Source organism: Oryctolagus cuniculus, chromosome 15 (genome assembly GCF_051225735.1).
Source record: "Oryctolagus cuniculus isolate XC-2025 breed Fujian yellow rabbit chromosome 15, ASM5122573v1, whole genome shotgun sequence".
Taxonomy (NCBI): Eukaryota; Metazoa; Chordata; class Mammalia; order Lagomorpha; family Leporidae; genus Oryctolagus; species Oryctolagus cuniculus.
In genome coordinates, this window is record NC_142881.1 from 83,967,386 (window position 1) to 83,995,150 (window position 27,765).

Here is a 27,765-nt window from a genome sequence, read left to right on the forward strand (position 1 = left end):
TCACAACTGGGATTGTTGTCACTTCCCAGAGTTCATGACTGACATGAATAAGAAGCCCCATGACACGAAATTTGGGAAGTAAGAAACTGTCCTTTACAACTGTTTCCATAATGAAAGCAAAGTTTGGTTGCCCCACTGAAGGATCTTAAAGAGACCATCACTCTTTTCAGGCTCCTGATTCCATGCACGTCTCCATGAATGGACAACGACAATATAATACTTGGAATGACTCCTGCATCACAAATTGTCTCGAAATTTGAGTTACTAGGTTTTATAAAATACTCATTCTAAATGCTGCGTATCCTCATGAGTAATTTTCCCATCAGCAACACTGAAATGACTGTGAACGTTACTTTCAAAGCCTACACTAAGACCTTGCAGTCACATTTTTCTACCACTTCTTGTGGTAAGTTCCCACATGTGAATCTCTACAGACAACTGTATCTGAGTACTCTGGTTGTGTTGTGTTCTATCAAAAGACTGTAATGCTCTTCATTCCACATTGGAAATACTATTCACAAGGCACCCATGGTGACCTGTGTGTACACAATTATCATTTAGATTCCTACCACTCCTCATGAATCTGGCCACAACAATGACTCTGGTCTGCTCATCCTCCTTGATGGTAACTCTCTTTAAAGGCAAAAAAATGTGGGTCAACACGGATACTGGGTGGAACGTATGGGGAGATGGGAGTAAGAACATTCACTGAGGAAGACTGAAAACGACTACAGCATTTAAAAGAACGAGGCGGGAGGAACAGAAATCACATCCTTGGTCTGAAAAACATTCACGACCAGGTGCAGAAAAGTCGATCTTCATCTCCTATAATATTCCCAGCACACCTTAAACATTTTGGAAGTCTACCTTCTTCAGAACTGGAAAACAACAACATCTATCTCCTTTCCATTGTTAAGAATGACTTGCACTTGAATGCTCTTATGAGTTTTTAAAACCTTTCATGGTTCCCTCATAATATGCCAAGAAGAAGGTGGAATACTGATGGTTATGTGAACAGACGATCTACAAGGTAGTACTAGAAAATGAAAACAGTCCTTTGATTTTTATTTCGGTGAGCCTCTTCTGACACTCCATCATTACAGAAGAATGTAGAGATAACAAGAAAAAAGATAAAAACACAGTAACGCTCAACAATCAGAATGCCTTGCTCTCTAAGATCAAGTGAAATGAAGAGAACGCAGATCTATTAACTACCTGAAATAACCTCAGGACAAACAGAACTGATGCTTCGGCATAAGATTAGGAAATGGTCCCAAAAGCAATCTCCAAATTCTTCACTTTCACTTATCCAGAAGCCAATCAACGGACCCTGCCTGGCTTCATAAGAACAATAGGTACAGGTTCTAACTTTGAAAGCCTTTACATGGTTCGGCTTCCAAGAAACCAGCATTGATTCAGAAAACTCATTCAACGTTGCATCAGATGGCTAACAGGATGAATCTGGAGTGGTAGCAGAATTCATTGCAAAGAAGTAGAATTTTCTTCAGGCTCACTGAGGAGTACACTTCTAGCATTAAAGAACAGAGATCTAAATATCAGTAAGGACTGATCTGTAATAAATTTATCTAATAGTAAACTTCAAGAAAGTCAGGGATGGGATGATTTTGCAGCATTTTTGCACCGTAATGCATGCACCCAAGGCCAAAGACAAGAAGGATCATCTCCCTACATTCCTAAAACTTAAGACCAACCAATCACTGGTTCATTCCACTTTTAGAGTTATTTAGTGGTCAAAGTGACAAGAAAAACAATATTCCAAATTAGTTTGATTATGTTAGCTTCCATGTTCCTTTTACAATGAGTCTCAAAATGTTCCACCAAAACATGCCTAATGGCAGAATAATCTAACGATGCAATTTGAATGGGCTTATTCATTATTATGGGTGAGAAACTGAACCTGAAATGGCCAAGATGTGTCAAAGAGAACTGGTGTATGGTGAAGTCAGGGCTTGCCCAAGGCAACCTAACCAGCCACACCGTTTCACTCTTAATTACCGTTCAACACTATTTGCTCCATATTTTCCATGGCATTCTGTTCAGAAGGTCACTTTGTCAATAACATCATGAGTTTAACATCCTGTGAGTAGATGAATCCTTTCCTTCCTGGAACATGCATAAATGATCTTAAGGCTTCTAAGGCAGCAAGACAGCTGCCACCTGGGCCTCTCCTAACACTGGCTCTATGGGGATCCAGCTATGGTGTAAGAAATCACTCCTACTGCCCATGTTGTGAGGAAGCAGAAGTGAGCCAAGTGGAGACACCACCTGGAGGAAGAAATGGTTACTTTCTGCCAGCTTTCAACAGCCTCATGATGAAGGAACCATCAGCCCAGCCACCACCAGACTATACACACAAGAACTCCAAGTAAGAACCACCCAGCCATCCCCCAAATACTGGGAAATTAATAAGTACCATTTAAACCACAACGTCTGGGATGACTTGTTACACGAGATTAGAAAATTGGAACAAATTTCTTTCTGCACCTAGGACTGCACTGTTTTTCAATATAGAACCATCTAACTAACTGTGTTTAACGCGAGGCTTGGGGCTAATTCTGTGTTTCAATAAAGCTGACAGATGTTTATGAGCACACACTATGTGCTAGGCACTTCTAACACCCTGTTGAACAAAACAAAATGTTCTGCCTTCTCAGAGAGCTTATGTTCCAACAAAGATTAAAACAATTAAAAGTACAAGAGTATTTGCTGAAGTTTGTGGAAAATGACATTTACATATTTACTTTGGTGCAATTTTTTTCACATATTGAAATATATTGCATGCTTCTGGTTTCATTCCTGAGCAATTCACCTTTTCGTTAATCAGTTTTGGACTAGGACTTGAGCTTAAATTGAGTCTTTTTCTTAACATGATTCTCTTGGGAGTTGATGTACGGCTGTTGGTGATGACATTTTGATTCAAACTTATATCTTGACTCTCCTGGTTGTTGCCAATCAGGTCATCACTTGGGGCCACTTGCAGGTGCAATTTATTTTTTAAATCCATGCATGTGAACTTCAGAAAGCTCATGGAAAAGCCCCTCATGAAAAACCCTTGCCAACAGACAACATGGAAGGGTTACTCCGTAACACATGGGCATACCTGTTGTCTGCTAATTCTACTTTCTTGCAGGATATAAATTATGGACCTGAGAAACAATCTTCTGATCCCTTGGCTCAATCTTCCTTTTGCACCTTGCATTCTTGAGATCTATTTCCATATTGCTTTCCAAACACCAATTTATCAGCATTTGCTGAGACATTACTAGTGCAAATGTTGTGTGAAAAGGAGATTAATGATCAGTAATACAAAGTAGATTCTGTCTGATACTGGATAAATCTGAGTGGATCTGGAGGTGTGGTTCAGAGGGTTAAGCTGCATTTGGGACACCAGCTTCCCATATGGGACTTAAGGTTTTGAATCCTGGCTCTTTGGCTTCTGATTCAGCTCCCTGCTAATGCACCTGGGAGGGCAGAAGACAACCCCAGTGCTTGGACTCCTGCCATCCATGTGGGAGATCTGGATTGGGTTCTTGGCTCCTAGCTTTGGCCTGGCCATTGTGGTCATCCAGCGAGTGAATCAGTGGATAAAAACCTTGCTCTATTATTCATACACACACACAAACACACACACACACACACACACACACACACGTAATTCAAGAAACCATTCCCGGGGCCCGCGCTGTTTCAAAACTGGTAAAGCCGCCGCCTGCAGTGCTGGCATCCCCCACAGGTGCTGGTTTGAGTCCAGGCTGTCCCACTTCCAATCAAGCTCTATGCTATGACCTGGAAAAGCAGTATAAGATGGCTAAAATCCTCGGGGCCCTGCATCCACACGGGAGACCAGAAGAAACCCTGGATCCCAGCTTTGGACCGGCACAGCTCTGGCCACTGCAGCCCTTTGGGGAATGAACCAGCGTTCTCAATCTCTCTGCCTCTCTGTAATCCTCCCTTTCAAATGAATAAATCTTTTTTTTTTTAATTTTGTGACAGGCAGAGTGGACAGAGAGAGAGAGAGAGACAGAGAGAAAGGTCTTCCTTTGCCGTTGGTTCACCCTCCAATGGCTGCCGCGGCCGGCGCGCTGCGGCCAGCGCATCGCGCTGATCCGATGGCAGGAGCCAGGTACTTATCCTGGTCTCCCATGGAGTGTAGGGCCCAAGTACTTTGGGCCATCCTCCACTGCACTCCATGGCCACAGCAGAGAGCTGGCCTGGAAGAGGGGCAACCAGGACGGAATCCGGCGCCCCGACCGGGACTAGAACCCAGTGTGCCAGCGCCACAAGGCGGAGGATTAGCCTAGTGAGCCGCGGCGCTGGCCAAAATGAAGAAAATTTTAACAACAAGGAAGCCATTCTTCAGGCATGTCCCCAAATATAGCTTCAGTCAATGAGTGACAAAAAGTTACAAACACTTATGCAAACACAGAGGCAGGACACATAAAGCTTCGTAAGCAAAAAATGAAACCAAGTACATTAGAAAGTTTATTGTACTTGTAAGAAAAATGCAGATCAAGTAGAAGTCAATATAAAAGCTTTATATTACATATTTATTATATAGACTTTGACCAATGGGCAGAGATCTCTGTGCCATCTAAAGATGTGACTATTTTTCAAAACCTTTCAGTTTTCACAATTAAATTTCATTTTATCAGAGATAAAAAGAATATGATAATTGGGAAAAGCCATGAAATTAGATTTAACGAAAGTAGATCTGGGCTTAAATAGGAGACAAATTAAAACCTAAATTACATTTAGGCTTGGGTAACAAAATGACAACTCTGCGTGAGAATCTATGCACTGTGAACAAACTAGCAAAGCTTAAAAATTTACATGCGGGCATGTATAAAACTAGTCCAGATCCAATTAAATGGGACATTTGGAGGGCTAAAATATTAACTAAAGTCATACACACTCTATTTAAAACCCATGTGAAACTTAAATCAATAATCCTAGAGCTTTAAAAAGGGAAATTGCGTGCATGAACACTCGGTAGCCTTTGTCAATTCAGTGTCTCATGATAACAGATTCAGGTACTTGTGTATTCAGCCTTAAACACAAATGCTTTTGATTATCCAAGGGCCAAGAGACAGCAGGAACAGAAACCAGCAGAAAACCTCAGGAGAAGGCAGAAGGTCACAGAGAACCCTACTCCTTTCAACTTATCTCACTCTACATTCCTACTTCCCTAGCCATCCCAAACCAGAATGCATCTCTTCACAATCAACAGGTAGATACTTCCATGAACCCGGAAACTGTCTGCAAACCTGCTCCTCACTTGGGCTAGCACTGAGGCACAGCAGATGAACCGCCGCCTGTGAGGCCAGCATCCCATACGGGCACTGGTTCGAGTCCCAGCTGTTCCACTGCTGATCCAGCCTCCAGCTAATGTGCCCAGCAAGGCAGCAGATGTCTCTATAGTCGAGCTCTCCCACCAACACGGAAGACCTCAATGGAATTCCAGGCTCAAGGTTTTTGCTCTGGCGAGCCCTAGCAATGGCAATCATTTAGGGAGCGAACCAGTGGATGGAAGAACCCCAGGCCCCCGTCACTCTGTCACTATCTGTACTGTGCCTTTATGTCTTTTAAATAAATAAAACCAAAAAACCATTTTTCAAAACCCAACCATTAAGTGCAAAAAAGTTTTTTCATCACTTTGCATCCTATCCAAAACACCCCAGAGAAACATATTTTTACTAGTATTAGTCTGCTTTTTGACTATCAGCACTGCCCCCCCCCCAGCACACACACCAAACTGTCGCTCCCCCTCTTCGTGGAGGAACGACACAGAACCCTGCCTAGGCTTCATATCCGAGTCACGGCACCATTATGTCGCTCCCCGTCTTCGTGGGGGAGCGGCACACCGCCGGCCGGCTCTCTCGGGAGCTGCACAGGTGTTCCCTCAGATGTTCCCCTTAGATGTTCCTGGTGCATGCCGTCTCTCTCCTCTTTTATAGTCCTCCTCCGCCAATCCCAACTCGGCTGCCCACACGCCAAGTACGCTGCTCTCCTCCAATCAGGAGCAGGATCAGCTCCTGGAGGTCATCACTCAAGTTGGCAAGAGGCAGCTGCGTAGAAGCTGTTTTCTCCTCTCCCAGCGCCATATTGTGGGAGAGCAGATGCATAGAATAAGTCTTAATTCCAGTAACTCAGTCCAGTCCGGGTTGCTCCCCACACCAAACAGACTGCAGAACAGGCCAGAACCTTGCAGAAGCTGCCAAGCGTCAGGTTGTTTCTGACATATTGTCATACAAACACTGAAGTAAAGACTAAACAGAGCAGTGCCTCCTCACACTGGGCACCAAATGCAGGGGAAAGGGTGCAGATCCACAGCAGTCACAATACAAACTCACAGCCAGATCAAACTTAGTCAAAGAAAAGAAACTCCCAGAGTTGGACCAACTGCCAGCGAGCACACAGACTGAACACGTGGCAGAAGGCCCAGACCCCAGCAGGAAGGGCCTTTTTAAATCTTAGGTGGGCTAATGGTGGGTGTGGGTGGTAGCAGGTGGAGACGAGCATCTCTATGCAGGTTCTTCAAGTTTGGCCTCCTGGCTTCCAAACCTGGGGAGAATGCAGGCGGTGGGGGGTGGAGGGGAGAACAATAGGATGTGAGATGAAACTGGTCTCTTGAAAGAAGGCATGAGTAACCAGGAGTTTTTTAAAATGGCTGAGACATCTGTCCTTGTTCCATCAATCCTGATTTTGAGTATAGATAAGGAAGCGGGGCGCTGGTTTCTTTCTGGCTACTTCCTGCTGATACGGGGTGTAGACGTGGGGCAGGGTATCTATACGCTGGATCAGATTGATTGGAGAAGGAGAGAGCAAGCAGCCTTGTATTGCTCCTGCGTGACGGCTCGAGATACAGCAGTCACAGCCTCCTGTAAGGGCTTCTGAAACATGTACATGTTGTACATGGTAGGAATAGCAGCTAACGATTACGAGGATAAAAAGACAAATCAGAAACATTGCCCATGGTGGGAACGATGCCAAAATGAGGACAATGGGGGATATAGGAAAGAAAGAGTCCTGTCCAGTTAATGCGAAGACAGGTTTATGCCTGACCACTCCATGTGTAGGGTGTCTAACAAGCAGATTAGAAACACAAGGTGCAAGCCACAGGACACAGTCATTGTTACAGGATCTAAGAAAGGAGGGAGTTTTCCTACTGAGATGCAAATGGAAACTGACAGAAGGGGTTCAGTAATAAGCAGGTGTGTTTTAAGGCATGGCCAAGGAATCTGTGAGGTCCAGACCTGCCTGTCTCTTCACATGTAGCCCTGGATGAGACATAGCAAGGGAGATGGGAACCCCCTTGGGGAAGACACCCCGTTGACTTCCATTACCTTGTTGGCCGGGGAGGAGGGCTGGCCTGAATAGGAAGTTAGTATTGAAGAGGTGGCATCTGCCTTGATTGGTGCTGACCCGAGGCTGTCCTCCTGATGGCGGTGGTTACTTTGGGAGCTGGGCAGAGGGAAACGCTTTTTAGCCTGGGGCCAACAGGGTCTGCGGTTCTGACCCAGGAGTCCTTCAACCCCGAGGGCAGTTCCGTTTTCCAGTGGCCTGGCTCTTGTCACAGCCGACAGGGCTCTTCATGACAGCTACTTGCCCAATGCCCTGACCCCTCATTTCCTAAACAGGTGCCATTCAAGGGTGGACTGGCCTGGCTGGGTCTCCTTGATGGCAGATCATGGTGTAAAGTGGCCATTAACTGGCCTGCCACCTAACTTTACATTGCTCTTGCTGCCTCACTCGCTCCTCTTTCTCCTGGTCTCTGTTAAAGTAGAACCCAGAAGCAGCCTTTAGGAATGGCAGCCAAGGGGGCGCTCAATCCCGTCGCTAATCTTTGGTGGCCTGAGCTAGCAATCTACGGTCACAGGCATATTACGACAATATTCTTCCTGTGAGGTAAGATGATGCCAATGAGGAGAGCTATGTTCTTCTATGTAAGATCAAAACCTTGAGACCACCCTATCGAAACTGTCTAATATAAGGTCTGAAGATCAAACTGTACACCCTGATGGGGAGTCCTGCAGAATAGAATCAGTTCCCCATCTTGAAGAGACTAGAGAAATGAGGGAGCAAGTCAGATTTCCAGACTGCTTACTGTCAATAACTTAAAATCCCGTGAAAACTTAGCAAACATTTCAGCTGTCAAATAACTTATGAAAACATTTACCGAAAGGTCCAATGCCTTCAACCAATGTTAAGAGTACATATAGTTGGAAATACTTCTCAAATGTCTAACACAAGTGTAACCCAACTGAAACAGAGAGCTGTTAATAAATTTTCCCATGTGGACATACAATACATGCACACATATGACACAGTACAGGAGAGTGACAGAACAGTTTGTTACTAGCAGAGAGATTTTTGTCTGCCACTAGACAAGGGAGGGGAAAAGATGGAAGGCGACTAGGCATGGAGCATTCTTTGGAACACAGTTGCTCAGGACTCACCCCTGCTCCTCAGTTTTTTTGTTTTTTGTTTTGTTTTGTTTTGTTTTGTTTTGTTTTGATAGCTCTGCGAAACATATTATTAGAGATGGCTGGAAAAGAGGTTCTGTCTTTGTGCAAGAGAGAATTTAGATGTGAGAGCAGCAGTGTGAGATGCAGCTCCATTACATTAAGTTTCAGGATTTTCGGGTTCATAGGAGGAGGGAAGCGACGGGTAGAGAAGACTATTTTAATTAGGACAGAAAGGGGGGGACCGTAAAGAGAGCAGGGGCTTAGCTTGTGGGACAGAGGGTGGCATGTGGGAGTGTGGGTGGTGGTGCTGAAGTCAGGCTTCATTGCGTCTGAGCAGCAGGCAGAGTCCTTTCTTAAGCTCTTGTTGGGGGAGGTGCTGAGCACCACATGGACCCTGAGAAGGTGGGCACACGTGAGAAAGGCTCCTAGTTGAAGTTTACAGTGCATTGTCTTTGGAGCTTGGCATGTCTCAGGTGCAGAGCTTTCCAGAGCCAATACACATTCTGCTAGCCTTTACACTATCTTTCTACATCCAGGGGGAGGGACTGGCAGAGGAGACTGGAGAGGAGAGATCAGAAAGAGAGGAAAGAGCCAGTTTTGGCTGCCACTGACAGGAGTGGGGAAGAGCCAGACAGGGGGAAGGGTAAGGAGAGGGTCATGGTCCAGAGGCTGCAGCATCCCTGAGAGAACAGTGGAAGGGAAAGTCGAGGGTTCTAGGGGAGATTCCAAGTGTTTCTCTGGTTTTTGGTCTTGGAATTAGAAAAGCTGACCTCAGGGGGGCTTAATGAAGGGGAATCAGGTGGGTTGGCCAGACAGGAATCACCAGATGGACGCTTGGGAGGACCCTGGGGTGGGCAGGGAGGAGGGTCACACTCCCGGGCCAGGATCTCAGAGAGGAGGATATGAGGGAGGGACGGAGAGCTTACAGAGAGTTTGATCTCCCTCAGGAAGAGCAGGATAAAGAGAATTCCGGGGAGAAGAGGCTGGAAGGGTGCTAACTTTCCTTGTTGCCAGTGGAGAGGGAAAAGGAGGCACCAGAGAAAGAGGGGGAATGGAGTGAGCAAAGGGTTGTGTTCCTGAAAGGCCAGCTTCTCAGGTGTGGGAGAAAGGAGGGGTGGGCAGGCTGACGATTTAAGGGGTGGCTCCAGGCCTTCTTCCTCCATGAGAAATTAGAGTGAGCAACGTTGACCCCAATGGAGGAAAAGGGCTTGGAATAGGAGCTTCTGACCATTTGCCTTTTCTCTGTGTGAAGTTATTAAAATCTTGGAGAATTTTGAGACAAAAAAAAAAAAAAAACAACACCAAATTCGTGCTGAGGTGGAATAATCGCTTTGGCTTTGTCTCCCCCTTCAGGCCCAGCTTGTGCAAGTCTGCAGAGGCAGGCCAAAGGGGAGCTGAAATTTGGAACCCATGGATTAAGCAAACTACGGTCTGAGGGAAGAGGTTCTTCTAGCAGGGTTTCCCTGGGAAAAAAATCACCTCAACCGAGCACCTAAGTCCTGAGTCCTCTAACAGGAGGCAGCGATAGAAACCAACTAAACACCCAAGCCCTCCGAGGGGGGGATGAACTGGTCACGAGCATCGCCCCAGCATGCCTGAGGTGAGAGTGACCTCTCTTACCCATCTGATGGGCTGAGAACTAGGTCCGATGTGGGCATGCAGCGATGAGATCAGGCAAAGGCTCTGGCTGTGAATTCGCTCCAAATGAGAAGTGCAAGAGGGAGTGAGAAAATGTTCTGGAGAGGCGTCTCTCAGGGCCTTCCAGGTCAGAAGGGAAAAAGGAGATTGTAGGAAAGAGAAGGTTAGGGGTGGGTGGAGACACTAAAAAGGGGAAGGATTTGTCCAGATGAAGGGTGGGGGGGTCACAGCTCTCACCCAGAGAATACGAGATCGGCAGATTGGGACAAGATGCTGGCCCTTCCCTCTATTTCTCACACGGGGCACCAAATATAAGCAAAAGGGTGCAGATCAGAGAAAAGACAGAATACGAACTCACAGCCAGACAAAGCTTATCCAAAGAAAACAAATCCGCAGAGATGGGTGACCAACAGCTAGCACACAAGCACAAGCGTGCGCGCACACACACACACACACACACACATAACACACACACACACACACACACACAATACACAGCAGAGTGCCCAGACCCCAATAGGCTGGACCTTTTTATATCTTAGGTGCACTAGGGGTGGGGGGGGCAGTAAACAGAGGTAACCTTCTCCATACAAGTTTTTTCAAGTTTTGGCCCCCTGGCTTCCAAACATGGGGAATAATGCAGGGGGTGGGGTGGAGAACACCACATTGAGAGACTCAATTGGTCCCTTGAGAGAAGGTAAGGGTCACAGAAACCTAAAGTGGCTGAGGCGCCTGTCCTTGTTCCATCACTACGTACCTATGTCAAATATACACACACTGAATGTCTTGCTAACAGCAGGTAGAACCGTCTCTGCTGTCAAGCGTTAGTTCTACTGCTGGGCATTAGATGGCTGGGCCCCAGGGTGTTAACTCGACTACTTAATGTATATGCAAATCACACTACTTGTGGGTCTAGGGAGATGATGGTGAGGGAAACTAAGGTAGGAATTCAAGCCAGGTATACCACATATGTGGAAGTGATCCAACCTCACCCAGCATATGGGAGTGGAACCAGATCTTGCAAAATAGGCATTCCAATATTCCAAGATTGGGTGTCAGTGTCCCAAATAATGACAAATGACTGCTCCTTGACACTGCACATCCAGTTGAGTAAGAGTATATCTAATAATTTATGGCATTAATGACCAAGCATTTAACTAACTGCTTTAAAAGTATTATATATACAGGATGTCAGTCAAATCTGTAACACTCCCAAGAAAACATATACAAAAACGCAGGAGTGTGCCCAGTGTCGTCCAAGTAGAGGTACTCAAACTTAAACCTAACTAAAAGATTACATCACATATTAGTTAAGGGTAAAGGTAAGTATTACTATTCCCTGAACACTAAAAGTACTCCTGGTCAGTCCTCTCAGACTGACACTGTCAACATCAACCTTCTGCTGAATCCACTATGTAAATACTAAATACAAGTGTATAAAACAAGTTTTATAAAGTGATCTGGAAAGGTTTTATACAACCCTAGTACTTCATGGCATAAAAATTTCCTCCTGGGGAAAAGTAGCAATTGACTCAATGACCGGATTTGATGTAATTTGATTTTTCCTCCATTCCCTGTATTGTCCAAGTCTTCTATAATGAATGTGCACTTACAAAGAATAAAATTAAAACGAGCTGCACCCTATAACTCAAGGTCCCATCAATCCCGACCTTGCTTTGCATAAATAGAGTAGAGCAGAAATGAGGCACATGAAACTTTTTTTTATAGAACCACAAGGGAGTGGCTGATCTAGATAGTATACTCCAGCACTGTACTGGCCCAGCAGGTGGCCACTACCAATCCTGGGTGACATGCTGGACACACTACACGTGACTAGTCCAAGCTGAAATGGGCTGTAAATGCAAAATATACATTGGATTTTAAACACTTTGGTCCAAAAACACTAAAGAAATCTCTTAACAGTTTTCAGCATATCAATTAAATGTTGAAATGATAGTACTTTGGGTATATTAGGCTAAAAAAACACTGAGGTTGATTTCACATCATTGTCAAATGAGGCTACCAGAAATGAACTCACAGTTTACACTAATTCGTATATTCAAACGAAGCCAGCAGCATGGCCGTCACCTGGGATCTTGTTCAAAGGCAGAGTTTTGGGCCCCAGCCCTGGAGTGCTAAGCAGAATATGCATGTTAACAAGACCCTCAGTTGATCAACATACACACTGAATACTGAGATGCACAGTTAAAGAAAACTTGTATTTTCCCTAAGCGTGACAATCTCACTTTTCTTCAATTTACCCAATCATTAAAATGCTACAAGGCTTTTGTGACAATTCTAGACAACAAGAACCTAAGGTGCATAAAAAAATGCAAAAGCGTATTTCACTACCTGTTTTGGTGGTTTCTATTCCACAGAAGATAACAAATTGAAAAATAACAATCCAGTTCTACTATGAACGCTTGTTTTTAAAAATGCAAATTTGCGCAAAAACAACTGATGCATCATGGACTTTCAAACCAACCTATTAATGCACCAAGAACATATCATAGTGTCTGTGCAAAACTGCCAGTGTCAATAGAAAAAAAGACTGAAAATCAATTAAAATACCATAGAGTGTCTATGGAGCCACAAGATGTTAGGAAAATCTAAAGGTGTCCACTTAATTATTTCACCAAAATAAGGAACTTAAAGAATACTAAAAAAATACAAGAAACATTTCAATTTAAAATGTAGGACGAATAGAAAAAAACAGCGTATGACAAAAGTAGTGTAAACTTAGTGCACAAGAATACTGTGCTGATACAAACAATGAACTCATTTAGAGGAAGCCACTGTTCTGGTCTCCAAAGTCCTTTCCTGTATGCCACTGCACCTGTTGATTCTACAGAGATGCATTACTCAAAACTAAAGCAAGCAGTTGCTCACGTCCCCATGCTTCTGACTGATTATAATTTAATAAAATTCTGACTGATTATAATTTAATAAAAGGAAATGCGCCCACAGGAAACTGAAAAAGAATTGATTCTCTCTGCTCCACACTCCCACTTAGTTATCCGCCACCCAAGAAAATTTATACAGAGAATCCATACTTATTCACAAGACTATACCAAAAACATCGTTTTGTGTGATTCACCTGCAAAAATGTGAATTTCTGAAGAGCTACTAGTGGAAGTGGGGTACTTAGGCCCTCAAAGATTTGATGAATAAACGATAACGAGCCTGTGAGTTCACACAATGAAAGGAAAGCTTTATCTGATTAAATTCAGTGTAGGAAGTGCTGGTTTCCTTTTTTTAAATGAAATAAAAAATACAGCTAGTTTGAAGAATAGCTTGACGGTAAATCAGATTTTTAAAAATTTTTCAAATGCTGTTTGTATATCCTCTGTGTTTCTCCCCCATTTTTCACTGTCAAGAAGTAAGGTATAGACAAAGGGATCTGTAAGTTACATATAGGCCTTAATACTAAAGGTATACAAATACTAACACACTTTGAAAAAATAACCTCATTTCCAAGAAAATACAGAACAGATCCAACATGGCTGAATAGGGTATAGCAACAATAATATGTTGCACGTTGCGGCCATCTGGGGAGTGAACCAGGGAAAGGAAGACCTTTCTCTCTGTCTCTCCCTCTCACTGTCTGTAACTCTACCTCTCAAATAAGTAAAATCTTGAAAGAAAATTCATGTGGAATCACAAAAGGCCACAAACAGTTGGAGTGATCTGGAACAAGAAAACCCAACCTGGATGAATCATAATGCTCGATTTCAAAGTATTCTACAAAGTTACAGTAATTAACACAGCTTAGTAATGGCATAAAATCCAACACGTAGCTCAATGGGACAGACGAGAGAGCCCAGAATTTAATCTGCATACAGATAGCCAGCTGACTTCTGACAAAAGTGCTCAGACCACACAGTGGCGTTAAGGATAATATTTTCAAAATGGCGCTGGCAAAACTGAATGCATATACGTAGAAGAACCAAAGTAGATCCATATCTCTCTTCACATACAAAAATCAACTGAAGATACATCAAGGACCCAATTTAAGACCTGACATTATGGACATTATGAGGCTGCTAGAAGAAAACGTGGGGAAACACTCAAAGACGATGGTGTGGGAACAACTTCTTGGATGGGAACCCCCGAAGCACAGGCAGCAAAAGCAAAACTAAGGAAACAGGACTTTATCAAACTCAGAAACAAAGCACATGACAATTAGAGTGGAGAGATGTACAGCAGAATGGAAAAAATAGTTGCAGGGGATTAATATCCCAAATACACATGCAACTTAAAAAAGTCAACAACAACAAAATCAATCCAGTTCGGAAATGGAAAAGGACTTCAAGGGACAATTCTCAGAAAGAAGAAATACAAATACAAATGGCAAACAACCATATGAAAAAATGCTCAACATCTCCAGGCTTCAGGGAAACTCACATCAAAACCACAATGAGGTATCTCCTTACCCCTATTAGAATGGCTGAAATCCAAACAACAGAGGAACAAGTGCTGGCATGGATGTGGGGAAAGGGGAACACTTAGACGCTGCTGGGAGGAATCTCAGGGAATCGAACAGAAAGAAATGTTTGTGTGTATCAGTACTGATGCGAATACAGTTTGTAAAACTTTGTTTTATGCCTTTGTGAAACCGATGGTTAAAAATGTTATCCTACCACAGTTTCAATGATCTACAGCTACTTAAAGATTTACCACAGAGGGATGAAACGCTCATTTCTCCGTTCAATTACTGTTTACACTCGGTGTCTATAGTCTCACTAAACTGGTATAATTTTGTTTTTTACTCGCTAAACTTATCTAGTGAAGTATTAAGCCTTTTTACTGTAATGTAATTTGAAAACTGGCTCAAAATCTAAACCAAAGACAGAAAGAAAAAGAAGAAGGAAACACAGTGGAAAGGAGAAAGGGGGAGGGAGGAAGGCAATATCATGGTGTTCTTACAGCTGTGTCTACAAAACACACTGAGTCTGCTAAACACTAATTAAAAGAAAAAAAGTAAAGACATACAAAGAAAACCGACGCACATCCATTTGTTCCCCACATCACCGCTTACCCATTTGCCAAACAAACTGCAAAAACGCAGTACAGAACTAAGAAAATAAGGTACATTCAATAAGTAAGAATTATTGAAATGTATTAACTATAAACAGGATATGGTAAAAAAAAAAGCTACATCACGAAGCTCCACAGAGTACCAAAGTATTTACATAAAATGTGTGTACACATGAAAAAGGTAAAGAGTATATGCAGAGAAATAAATATATGAAGGAAATGAAATTAAAACACATTGTAAGTTCTTAATTTCCTTTTTTAAACTGTTGCTAAACTGTCATGGTTTTTCGAATTCAGAGGGACAAGGATTTGAAATCTTGGTTACCAAGCCAATTAAGGTCACCTGCATCCCAACCCTGAAGAACCCGGGTTCAGTATCCACCTCCGGCTCCTGACTCTAGCTTCCTGTTAAGGTGGATGGGGAAGGCAATTGTGATGGCTCAAGAAATCGGGGAGCTGTTTCTGGCTCCTGCGTCTACCTTCATGTAATGTGGACCTGGAGGGCAGTGGATAGGACTCAGGCATTTGGGTACCCGTCACCCTTGCTGGGAACACGGAATGAGTTCTCCAGTCCTCAACTCAGCCAGGCTCAGGCCCAGTAGTTGTGGGAATTGGGAAGTCAACCAGCAGATGAGAATCCTCTTTATGGCTGTTTCTTGCCATGTGTGTGTGTGTGTGTGTGTGTGTGCGTGTGTGCGTGTGTGCATGTACATGCATGGGTATGAATATCTGCCTCTGAAATAAATCTTAAGAATACATAGAAACCACCCACTTTGGAAGAATTTTAACTTTAGTTGGTTAAGAGGCAAAGAGATGGAGCTCTCCCATTTACTCCCCCACTCCTTAAATGCCTGCAGCAGCTAGGACTGGGTCAGGCTAAAGTTAAGAGCCAGGAACTCAGTCTCCCATGGGGCTGACAAGTACCCAGACACTTGCCATCACCTGCTATCTCCCCAGGACACACCTCAGCAGGAAAGCTGGAATTGGAAACGATCCAGAGTTCCAATCCAGACGCTGGAACACAGGCCACAGACACCCCAAGCAGAAACTGAACTCCCACATCAAACGTGCGCCCCCAAGCATCTGACAAATGACGCCCACAGGCTGTGAGCCTAAAGCCAGGGCAAGGGGCACTCTCCAAGCTAGAGAAAACCCCCTCGCAACTGCCTGCCTAGCTTCCTTCCCCTTCATTTAGTAGATTACGACTGCTGTGACGTGTCCGGACCCAACCTGTTAATCCGTACTGCCCACCTGATGCCCACGCCACGGCCAACTCAAGCCGCCACCGCGCCCTCTCTCTCTTCTGCTGCCCAACGCAGAGCCACAGCCGCCTGCTTCACTGCCGCCCCAGCGTCACTGAGGCCCCGCCGCCTTCGCCGCGGCTGCCCATCACGTCAGCACCGCCGCCCCTACCTGCTGCTTCCTTCCCGGCCGCCCGACGCTGCTGACCCCGGACTCTGCACCAGAGCCGCCCCGCGGTATCTTTCCGCTCCGCCCCGCCCGCCACCGACCTGCGCCATCCAGAGCACCACGTCCCACGGGACGCCCACACGACAGCAGCCGCTTCCTGGCTTCCTGGTTCACTGCCGCTGCAGCCGTTGCCAGCGAACACTGAGGCTTCCGGCCTAGGAAGTCCCAGGCTTCAGTTAGGCCGAGGCACAGCCGCACTTCCCCGCCCAGGACGTCCGACCCGGAGCCGCCACCGCCGCCTCTATCCCCGCCACGCCTCACCGCCGCCGCCGCCGCCTCCTTCGCCGCACTTCCCAGGGCTACACTCACACCGTCCCCACCTACCTCTGCTTCCTCGCAGACCTCCGACTTCTCAGACCGCCGCCGCCACTTCCTTCCTCACCGCTGCCGCCGATGAACTTAGCTGCCACGCCCACGACGTCGAACGCGACCCCGACGCTACGCACGCTGGCGCCGACGCCGACACCGACGCCATACACGACGTTACAACGCAGACGCTGTCACAGATGCAGTGTCAGTGAGCGTCAGCGTCAAAGCGTCCTGTACGGCGTCGGCGTCAGCGTCGGCGTCGGCGTCAGCGTGCGTAGCGTCGGCGTCAGCGTCGGCGCCAGCGTGCGTAGCGTCGGGGTCGCGTTCGACGTCGTGGGCGTGGCAGCTAAGTTCATCGGCGGCAGCGGTGAGGAAGGAAGTGGCGGCGGCGGTCTGAGAAGTCGGAGGTCTGCGAGGAAGCAGAGGTAGGTGGGGACGGTGTGAGTGTAGCCCTGGGAAGTGCGGCGAAGGAGGCGGCGGCGGCGGCGGTGAGGCGTGGCGGGGATAGAGGCGGCGGTGGCGGCTCCGGGTCGGACGTCCTGGGCGGGGAAGTGCGGCTGTGCCTCGGCCTAACTGAAGCCTGGGACTTCCTAGGCCGGAAGCCTCAGTGTTCGCTGGCAACGGCTGCAGCGGCAGTGAACCAGGAAGCCAGGAAGCGGCTGCTGTCGTGTGGGCGTCCCGTGGGACGTGGTGCTCTGGATGGCGCAGGTCGGTGGCGGGCGGGGCGGAGCGGAAAGATACCGCGGGGCGGCTCTGGTGCAGAGTCCGGGGTCAGCAGCGTCGGGCGGCCGGGAAGGAAGCAGCAGGTAGGGGCGGCGGTGCTGACGTGATGGGCAGCCGCGGCGAAGGCGGCGGGGCCTCAGTGACGCTGGGGCGGCAGTGAAGCAGGCGGCTGTGGCTCTGCGTTGGGCAGCAGAAGAGAGAGAGGGCGCGGTGGCGGCTTGAGTTGGCCGTGGCGTGGGCATCAGGTGGGCAGTACGGATTAACAGGTTGGGTCCGGACACGTCACAGCAGTCGTAATCTACTAAATGAAGGGGAAGGAAGCTAGGCAGGCAGTTGCGAGGGGGTTTTCTCTAGCTTGGAGAGTGCCCCTTGCCCTGGCTTTAGGCTCACAGCCTGTGGGCGTCATTTGTCAGATGCTTGGGGGCGCACGTTTGATGTGGGAGTTCAGTTTCTGCTTGGGGTGTCTGTGGCCTGTGTTCCAGCGTCTGGATTGGAACTCTGGATCGTTTCCAATTCCAGCTTTCCTGCTGAGGTGTGTCCTGGGGAGATAGCAGGTGATGGCAAGTGTCTGGGTACTTGTCAGCCCCATGGGAGACTGAGTTCCTGGCTCTTAACTTTAGCCTGACCCAGTCCTAGCTGCTGCAGGCATTTAAGGAGTGGGGGAGTAAATGGGAGAGCTCCATCTCTTTGCCTCTTAACCAACTAAAGTTAAAATTCTTCCAAAGTGGGTGGTTTCTATGTATTCTTAAGATTTATTTCAGAGGCAGATATTCATACCCATGCATGTACATGCACACACGCACACACGCACACACACACACACACACACACACATGGCAAGAAACAGCCATAAAGAGGATTCTCATCTGCTGGTTGACTTCCCAATTCCCACAACTACTGGGCCTGAGCCTGGCTGAGTTGAGGACTGGAGAACTCATTCCGTGTTCCCAGCAAGGGTGACGGGTACCCAAATGCCTGAGTCCTATCCACTGCCCTCCAGGTCCACATTACATGAAGGTAGACGCAGGAGCCAGAAACAGCTCCCCGATTTCTTGAGCCATCACAATTGCCTTCCCCATCCACCTTAACAGGAAGCTAGAGTCAGGAGCCGGAGGTGGATACTGAACCCGGGTTCTTCAGGGTTGGGATGCAGGTGACCTTAATTGGCTTGGTAACCAAGATTTCAAATCCTTGTCCCTCTGAATTCGAAAAACCATGACAGTTTAGCAACAGTTTAAAAAAGGAAATTAAGAACTTACAATGTGTTTTAATTTCATTTCCTTCATATATTTATTTCTCTGCATATACTCTTTACCTTTTTCATGTGTACACACATTTTATGTAAATACTTTGGTACTCTGTGGAGCTTCGTGATGTAGCTTTTTTTTTTACCATATCCTGTTTATAGTTAATACATTTCAATAATTCTTACTTATTGAATGTACCTTATTTTCTTAGTTCTGTACTGCGTTTTTGCAGTTTGTTTGGCAAATGGGTAAGCGGTGATGTGGGGAACAAATGGATGTGCGTCGGTTTTCTTTGTATGTCTTTACTTTTTTTCTTTTAATTAGTGTTTAGCAGACTCAGTGTGTTTTGTAGACACAGCTGTAAGAACACCATGATATTGCCTTCCTCCCTCCCCCTTTCTCCTTTCCACTGTGTTTCCTTCTTCTTTTTCTTTCTGTCTTTGGTTTAGATTTTGAGCCAGTTTTCAAATTACATTACAGTAAAAAGGCTTAATACTTCACTAGATAAGTTTAGCGAGTAAAAAACAAAATTATACCAGTTTAGTGAGACTATAGACACCGAGTGTAAACAGTAATTGAACGGAGAAATGAGCGTTTCATCCCTCTGTGGTAAATCTTTAAGTAGCTGTAGATCATTGAAACTGTGGTAGGATAACATTTTTAACCATCGGTTTCACAAAGGCATAAAACAAAGTTTTACAAACTGTATTCGCATCAGTACTGATACACACAAACATTTCTTTCTGTTCGATTCCCTGAGATTCCTCCCAGCAGCGTCTAAGTGTTCCCCTTTCCCCACATCCATGCCAGCACTTGTTCCTCTGTTGTTTGGATTTCAGCCATTCTAATAGGGGTAAGGAGATACCTCATTGTGGTTTTGATGTGAGTTTCCCTGAAGCCTGGAGATGTTGAGCATTTTTTCATATGGTTGTTTGCCATTTGTATTTGTATTTCTTCTTTCTGAGAATTGTCTCTTGAAGTCCTTTTCCATTTCCGAACTGGATTGATTTTGTTGTTGTTGACTTTTTTAAGTTGCATGTGTATTTGGGATATTAATCCCCTGCAACTATTTTTTCCATTCTGCTGTACGTCTCTCCACTCTAATTGTCATGTGCTTTGTTTCTGAGTTTGATATAGTCCTGTTTCCTTAGTTTTGCTTTTGCTGCCTGTGCTTCGGGGGTTCCCATCCAAGAAGTTGTTCCCACACCATCGTCTTTGAGTGTTTCCCCACGTTTTCTTCTAGCAGCCTCATAATGTCCATAATGTCAGGTCTTAAATTGGGTCCTTGATGTATCTTCAGTTGATTTTTGTATGTGAAGAGAGATATGGATCTACTTTGGTTCTTCTACGTATATGCATTCAGTTTTGCCAGCGCCATTTTGAAAATATTATCCTTAACGCCACTGTGTGGTCTGAGCACTTTTGTCAGAAGTCAGCTGGCTATCTGTATGCAGATTAAATTCTGGGCTCTCTCGTCTGTCCCATTGAGCTACGTGTTGGATTTTATGCCATTACTAAGCTGTGTTAATTACTGTAACTTTGTAGAATACTTTGAAATCGAGCATTATGATTCATCCAGGTTGGGTTTTCTTGTTCCAGATCACTCCAACTGTTTGTGGCCTTTTGTGATTCCACATGAATTTTCTTTCAAGATTTTACTTATTTGAGAGGTAGAGTTACAGACAGTGAGAGGGAGAGACAGAGAGAAAGGTCTTCCTTTCCCTGGTTCACTCCCCAGATGGCCGCAACGTGCAACATATTATTGTTGCTATACCCTATTCAGCCATGTTGGATCTGTTCTGTATTTTCTTGGAAATGAGGTTATTTTTTCAAAGTGTGTTAGTATTTGTATACCTTTAGTATTAAGGCCTATATGTAACTTACAGATCCCTTTGTCTATACCTTACTTCTTGACAGTGAAAAATGGGGGAGAAACACAGAGGATATACAAACAGCATTTGAAAAATTTTTAAAAATCTGATTTACCGTCAAGCTATTCTTCAAACTAGCTGTATTTTTTATTTCATTTAAAAAAAGGAAACCAGCACTTCCTACACTGAATTTAATCAGATAAAGCTTTCCTTTCATTGTGTGAACTCACAGGCTCGTTATCGTTTATTCATCAAATCTTTGAGGGCCTAAGTACCCCACTTCCACTAGTAGCTCTTCAGAAATTCACATTTTTGCAGGTGAATCACACAAAACGATGTTTTTGGTATAGTCTTGTGAATAAGTATGGATTCTCTGTATAAATTTTCTTGGGTGGCGGATAACTAAGTGGGAGTGTGGAGCAGAGAGAATCAATTCTTTTTCAGTTTCCTGTGGGCGCATTTCCTTTTATTAAATTATAATCAGTCAGAATTTTATTAAATTATAATCAGTCAGAAGCATGGGGACGTGAGCAACTGCTTGCTTTAGTTTTGAGTAATGCATCTCTGTAGAATCAACAGGTGCAGTGGCATACAGGAAAGGACTTTGGAGACCAGAACAGTGGCTTCCTCTAAATGAGTTCATTGTTTGTATCAGCACAGTATTCTTGTGCACTAAGTTTACACTACTTTTGTCATACGCTGTTTTTTTCTATTCGTCCTACATTTTAAATTGAAATGTTTCTTGTATTTTTTTAGTATTCTTTAAGTTCCTTATTTTGGTGAAATAATTAAGTGGACACCTTTAGATTTTCCTAACATCTTGTGGCTCCATAGACACTCTATGGTATTTTAATTGATTTTCAGTCTTTTTTTCTATTGACACTGGCAGTTTTGCACAGACACTATGATATGTTCTTGGTGCATTAATAGGTTGGTTTGAAAGTCCATGATGCATCAGTTGTTTTTGCGCAAATTTGCATTTTTAAAAACAAGCGTTCATAGTAGAACTGGATTGTTATTTTTCAATTTGTTATCTTCTGTGGAATAGAAACCACCAAAACAGGTAGTGAAATACGCTTTTGCATTTTTTTATGCACCTTAGGTTCTTGTTGTCTAGAATTGTCACAAAAGCCTTGTAGCATTTTAATGATTGGGTAAATTGAAGAAAAGTGAGATTGTCACGCTTAGGGAAAATACAAGTTTTCTTTAACTGTGCATCTCAGTATTCAGTGTGTATGTTGATCAACTGAGGGTCTTGTTAACATGCATATTCTGCTTAGCACTCCAGGGCTGGGGCCCAAAACTCTGCCTTTGAACAAGATCCCAGGTGACGGCCATGCTGCTGGCTTCGTTTGAATATACGAATTAGTGTAAACTGTGAGTTCATTTCTGGTAGCCTCATTTGACAATGATGTGAAATCAACCTCAGTGTTTTTTTAGCCTAATATACCCAAAGTACTATCATTTCAACATTTAATTGATATGCTGAAAACTGTTAAGAGATTTCTTTAGTGTTTTTGGACCAAAGTGTTTAAAATCCAATGTATATTTTGCATTTACAGCCCATTTCAGCTTGGACTAGTCACGTGTAGTGTGTCCAGCATGTCACCCAGGATTGGTAGTGGCCACCTGCTGGGCCAGTACAGTGCTGGAGTATACTATCTAGATCAGCCACTCCCTTGTGGTTCTATAAAAAAAAGTTTCATGTGCCTCATTTCTGCTCTACTCTATTTATGCAAAGCAAGGTCGGGATTGATGGGACCTTGAGTTATAGGGTGCAGCTCGTTTTAATTTTATTCTTTGTAAGTGCACATTCATTATAGAAGACTTGGACAATACAGGGAATGGAGGAAAAATCAAATTACATCAAATCCGGTCATTGAGTCAATTGCTACTTTTCCCCAGGAGGAAATTTTTATGCCATGAAGTACTAGGGTTGTATAAAACCTTTCCAGATCACTTTATAAAACTTGTTTTATACACTTGTATTTAGTATTTACATAGTGGATTCAGCAGAAGGTTGATGTTGACAGTGTCAGTCTGAGAGGACTGACCAGGAGTACTTTTAGTGTTCAGGGAATAGTAATACTTACCTTTACCCTTAACTAATATGTGATGTAATCTTTTAGTTAGGTTTAAGTTTGAGTACCTCTACTTGGACGACACTGGGCACACTCCTGCGTTTTTGTATATGTTTTCTTGGGAGTGTTACAGATTTGACTGACATCCTGTATATATAATACTTTTAAAGCAGTTAGTTAAATGCTTGGTCATTAATGCCATAAATTATTAGATATACTCTTACTCAACTGGATGTGCAGTGTCAAGGAGCAGTCATTTGTCATTATTTGGGACACTGACACCCAATCTTGGAATATTGGAATGCCTATTTTGCAAGATCTGGTTCCACTCCCATATGCTGGGTGAGGTTGGATCACTTCCACATATGTGGTATACCTGGCTTGAATTCCTACCTTAGTTTCCCTCACCATCATCTCCCTAGACCCACAAGTAGTGTGATTTGCATATACATTAAGTAGTCGAGTTAACACCCTGGGGCCCAGCCATCTAATGCCCAGCAGTAGAACTAACGCTTGACAGCAGAGACGGTTCTACCTGCTGTTAGCAAGACATTCAGTGTGTGTATATTTGACATAGGTACGTAGTGATGGAACAAGGACAGGCGCCTCAGCCACTTTAGGTTTCTGTGACCCTTACCTTCTCTCAAGGGACCAATTGAGTCTCTCAATGTGGTGTTCTCCACCCCACCCCCTGCATTATTCCCCATGTTTGGAAGCCAGGGGGCCAAAACTTGAAAAAACTTGTATGGAGAAGGTTACCTCTGTTTACTGCCCCCCCCACCCCTAGTGCACCTAAGATATAAAAAGGTCCAGCCTATTGGGGTCTGGGCACTCTGCTGTGTATTGTGTGTGTGTGTGTGTGTGTGTGTTATGTGTGTGTGTGTGTGTGTGTGTGCGCGCACGCTTGTGCTTGTGTGCTAGCTGTTGGTCACCCATCTCTGCGGATTTGTTTTCTTTGGATAAGCTTTGTCTGGCTGTGAGTTCGTATTCTGTCTTTTCTCTGATCTGCACCCTTTTGCTTATATTTGGTGCCCCGTGTGAGAAATAGAGGGAAGGGCCAGCATCTTGTCCCAATCTGCCGATCTCGTATTCTCTGGGTGAGAGCTGTGACCCCCCCACCCTTCATCTGGACAAATCCTTCCCCTTTTTAGTGTCTCCACCCACCCCTAACCTTCTCTTTCCTACAATCTCCTTTTTCCCTTCTGACCTGGAAGGCCCTGAGAGACGCCTCTCCAGAACATTTTCTCACTCCCTCTTGCACTTCTCATTTGGAGCGAATTCACAGCCAGAGCCTTTGCCTGATCTCATCGCTGCATGCCCACATCGGACCTAGTTCTCAGCCCATCAGATGGGTAAGAGAGGTCACTCTCACCTCAGGCATGCTGGGGCGATGCTCGTGACCAGTTCATCCCCCCCTCGGAGGGCTTGGGTGTTTAGTTGGTTTCTATCGCTGCCTCCTGTTAGAGGACTCAGGACTTAGGTGCTCGGTTGAGGTGATTTTTTTCCCAGGGAAACCCTGCTAGAAGAACCTCTTCCCTCAGACCGTAGTTTGCTTAATCCATGGGTTCCAAATTTCAGCTCCCCTTTGGCCTGCCTCTGCAGACTTGCACAAGCTGGGCCTGAAGGGGGAGACAAAGCCAAAGCGATTATTCCACCTCAGCACGAATTTGGTGTTGTTTTTTTTTTTTTTTTGTCTCAAAATTCTCCAAGATTTTAATAACTTCACACAGAGAAAAGGCAAATGGTCAGAAGCTCCTATTCCAAGCCCTTTTCCTCCATTGGGGTCAACGTTGCTCACTCTAATTTCTCATGGAGGAAGAAGGCCTGGAGCCACCCCTTAAATCGTCAGCCTGCCCACCCCTCCTTTCTCCCACACCTGAGAAGCTGGCCTTTCAGGAACACAACCCTTTGCTCACTCCATTCCCCCTCTTTCTCTGGTGCCTCCTTTTCCCTCTCCACTGGCAACAAGGAAAGTTAGCACCCTTCCAGCCTCTTCTCCCCGGAATTCTCTTTATCCTGCTCTTCCTGAGGGAGATCAAACTCTCTGTAAGCTCTCCGTCCCTCCCTCATATCCTCCTCTCTGAGATCCTGGCCCGGGAGTGTGACCCTCCTCCCTGCCCACCCCAGGGTCCTCCCAAGCGTCCATCTGGTGATTCCTGTCTGGCCAACCCACCTGATTCCCCTTCATTAAGCCCCCCTGAGGTCAGCTTTTCTAATTCCAAGACCAAAAACCAGAGAAACACTTGGAATCTCCCCTAGAACCCTCGACTTTCCCTTCCACTGTTCTCTCAGGGATGCTGCAGCCTCTGGACCATGACCCTCTCCTTACCCTTCCCCCTGTCTGGCTCTTCCCCACTCCTGTCAGTGGCAGCCAAAACTGGCTCTTTCCTCTCTTTCTGATCTCTCCTCTCCAGTCTCCTCTGCCAGTCCCTCCCCCTGGATGTAGAAAGATAGTGTAAAGGCTAGCAGAATGTGTATTGGCTCTGGAAAGCTCTGCACCTGAGACATGCCAAGCTCCAAAGACAATGCACTGTAAACTTCAACTAGGAGCCTTTCTCACGTGTGCCCACCTTCTCAGGGTCCATGTGGTGCTCAGCACCTCCCCCAACAAGAGCTTAAGAAAGGACTCTGCCTGCTGCTCAGACGCAATGAAGCCTGACTTCAGCACCACCACCCACACTCCCACATGCCACCCTCTGTCCCACAAGCTAAGCCCCTGCTCTCTTTACGGTCCCCCCCTTTCTGTCCTAATTAAAATAGTCTTCTCTACCCGTCGCTTCCCTCCTCCTATGAACCCGAAAATCCTGAAACTTAATGTAATGGAGCTGCATCTCACACTGCTGCTCTCACATCTAAATTCTCTCTTGCACAAAGACAGAACCTCTTTTCCAGCCATCTCTAATAATATGTTTCGCAGAGCTATCAAAACAAAACAAAACAAAACAAAACAAAACAAAAAACAAAAAAACTGAGGAGCAGGGGTGAGTCCTGAGCAACTGTGTTCCAAAGAATGCTCCATGCCTAGTCGCCTTCCATCTTTTCCCCTCCCTTGTCTAGTGGCAGACAAAAATCTCTCTGCTAGTAACAAACTGTTCTGTCACTCTCCTGTACTGTGTCATATGTGTGCATGTATTGTATGTCCACATGGGAAAATTTATTAACAGCTCTCTGTTTCAGTTGGGTTACACTTGTGTTAGACATTTGAGAAGTATTTCCAACTATATGTACTCTTAACATTGGTTGAAGGCATTGGACCTTTCGGTAAATGTTTTCATAAGTTATTTGACAGCTGAAATGTTTGCTAAGTTTTCACGGGATTTTAAGTTATTGACAGTAAGCAGTCTGGAAATCTGACTTGTTCCCTCATTTCTCTAGTCTCTTCAAGATGGGGAACTGATTCTATTCTGCAGGACTCCCCATCAGGGTGTACAGTTTGATCTTCAGACCTTATATTAGACAGTTTCGATAGGGTGGTCTCAAGGTTTTGATCTTACATAGAAGAACATAGCTCTCCTCATTGGCATCATCTTACCTCACAGGAAGAATATTGTCGTAATATGCCTGTGACCGTAGATTGCTAGCTCAGGCCACCAAAGATTAGCGACGGGATTGAGCGCCCCCTTGGCTGCCATTCCTAAAGGCTGCTTCTGGGTTCTACTTTAACAGAGACCAGGAGAAAGAGGAGCGAGTGAGGCAGCAAGAGCAATGTAAAGTTAGGTGGCAGGCCAGTTAATGGCCACTTTACACCATGATCTGCCATCAAGGAGACCCAGCCAGGCCAGTCCACCCTTGAATGGCACCTGTTTAGGAAATGAGGGGTCAGGGCATTGGGCAAGTAGCTGTCATGAAGAGCCCTGTCGGCTGTGACAAGAGCCAGGCCACTGGAAAACGGAACTGCCCTCGGGGTTGAAGGACTCCTGGGTCAGAACCGCAGACCCTGTTGGCCCCAGGCTAAAAAGCGTTTCCCTCTGCCCAGCTCCCAAAGTAACCACCGCCATCAGGAGGACAGCCTCGGGTCAGCACCAATCAAGGCAGATGCCACCTCTTCAATACTAACTTCCTATTCAGGCCAGCCCTCCTCCCCGGCCAACGAGGTAATGGAAGTCAACGGGGTGTCTTCCCCAAGGGGGTTCCCATCTCCCTTGCTATGTCTCATCCAGGGCTACATGTGAAGAGACAGGCAGGTCTGGACCTCACAGATTCCTTGGCCATGCCTTAAAACACACCTGCTTATTACTGAACCCCTTCTGTCAGTTTCCATTTGCATCTCAGTAGGAAAACTCCCTCCTTTCTTAGATCCTGTAACAATGACTGTGTCCTGTGGCTTGCACCTTGTGTTTCTAATCTGCTTGTTAGACACCCTACACATGGAGTGGTCAGGCATAAACCTGTCTTCGCATTAACTGGACAGGACTCTTTCTTTCCTATATCCCCCATTGTCCTCATTTTGGCATCGTTCCCACCATGGGCAATGTTTCTGATTTGTCTTTTTATCCTCGTAATCGTTAGCTGCTATTCCTACCATGTACAACATGTACATGTTTCAGAAGCCCTTACAGGAGGCTGTGACTGCTGTATCTCGAGCCGTCACGCAGGAGCAATACAAGGCTGCTTGCTCTCTCCTTCTCCAATCAATCTGATCCAGCGTATAGATACCCTGCCCCACGTCTACACCCCGTATCAGCAGGAAGTAGCCAGAAAGAAACCAGCGCCCCGCTTCCTTATCTATACTCAAAATCAGGATTGATGGAACAAGGACAGATGTCTCAGCCATTTTAAAAAACTCCTGGTTACTCATGCCTTCTTTCAAGAGACCAGTTTCATCTCACATCCTATTGTTCTCCCCTCCACCCCCCACCGCCTGCATTCTCCCCAGGTTTGGAAGCCAGGAGGCCAAACTTGA

General features: G+C 45.3%; 2 protein-coding genes and 1 long non-coding RNA gene across 3 annotated transcripts in view; 2 read left to right on the forward strand and 1 right to left on the reverse strand.

The window, feature by feature from the left end:
• Positions 1 to 27,765, forward strand: part of LOC149122137 (uncharacterized) — a 320,316-nt gene that overhangs the window by 143,105 nt on the left and 149,446 nt on the right. The gene's annotated exons all lie outside the window — the stretch shown is intronic.
• The window catches only part of LOC149122138 (beta-microseminoprotein-like), a 449,968-nt gene that overhangs the window by 92,716 nt on the left and 329,487 nt on the right, over positions 1 to 27,765 (reverse strand). The window lies entirely within an intron of this gene.
• Positions 16,958 to 27,765, forward strand: part of LOC149122139 (uncharacterized) — a 34,045-nt gene continuing 23,237 nt past the window's right edge. The window contains exons 1-2 of the mRNA XM_089313683.1: positions 16,958 to 17,365; positions 17,535 to 17,648. Of these exons, the coding sequence (XP_089169809.1) occupies positions 17,025 to 17,365; positions 17,535 to 17,648 (455 nt within the window). The 5' untranslated portion in view covers positions 16,958 to 17,024. The remainder of the gene's footprint in view (positions 17,366 to 17,534; positions 17,649 to 27,765) is intronic.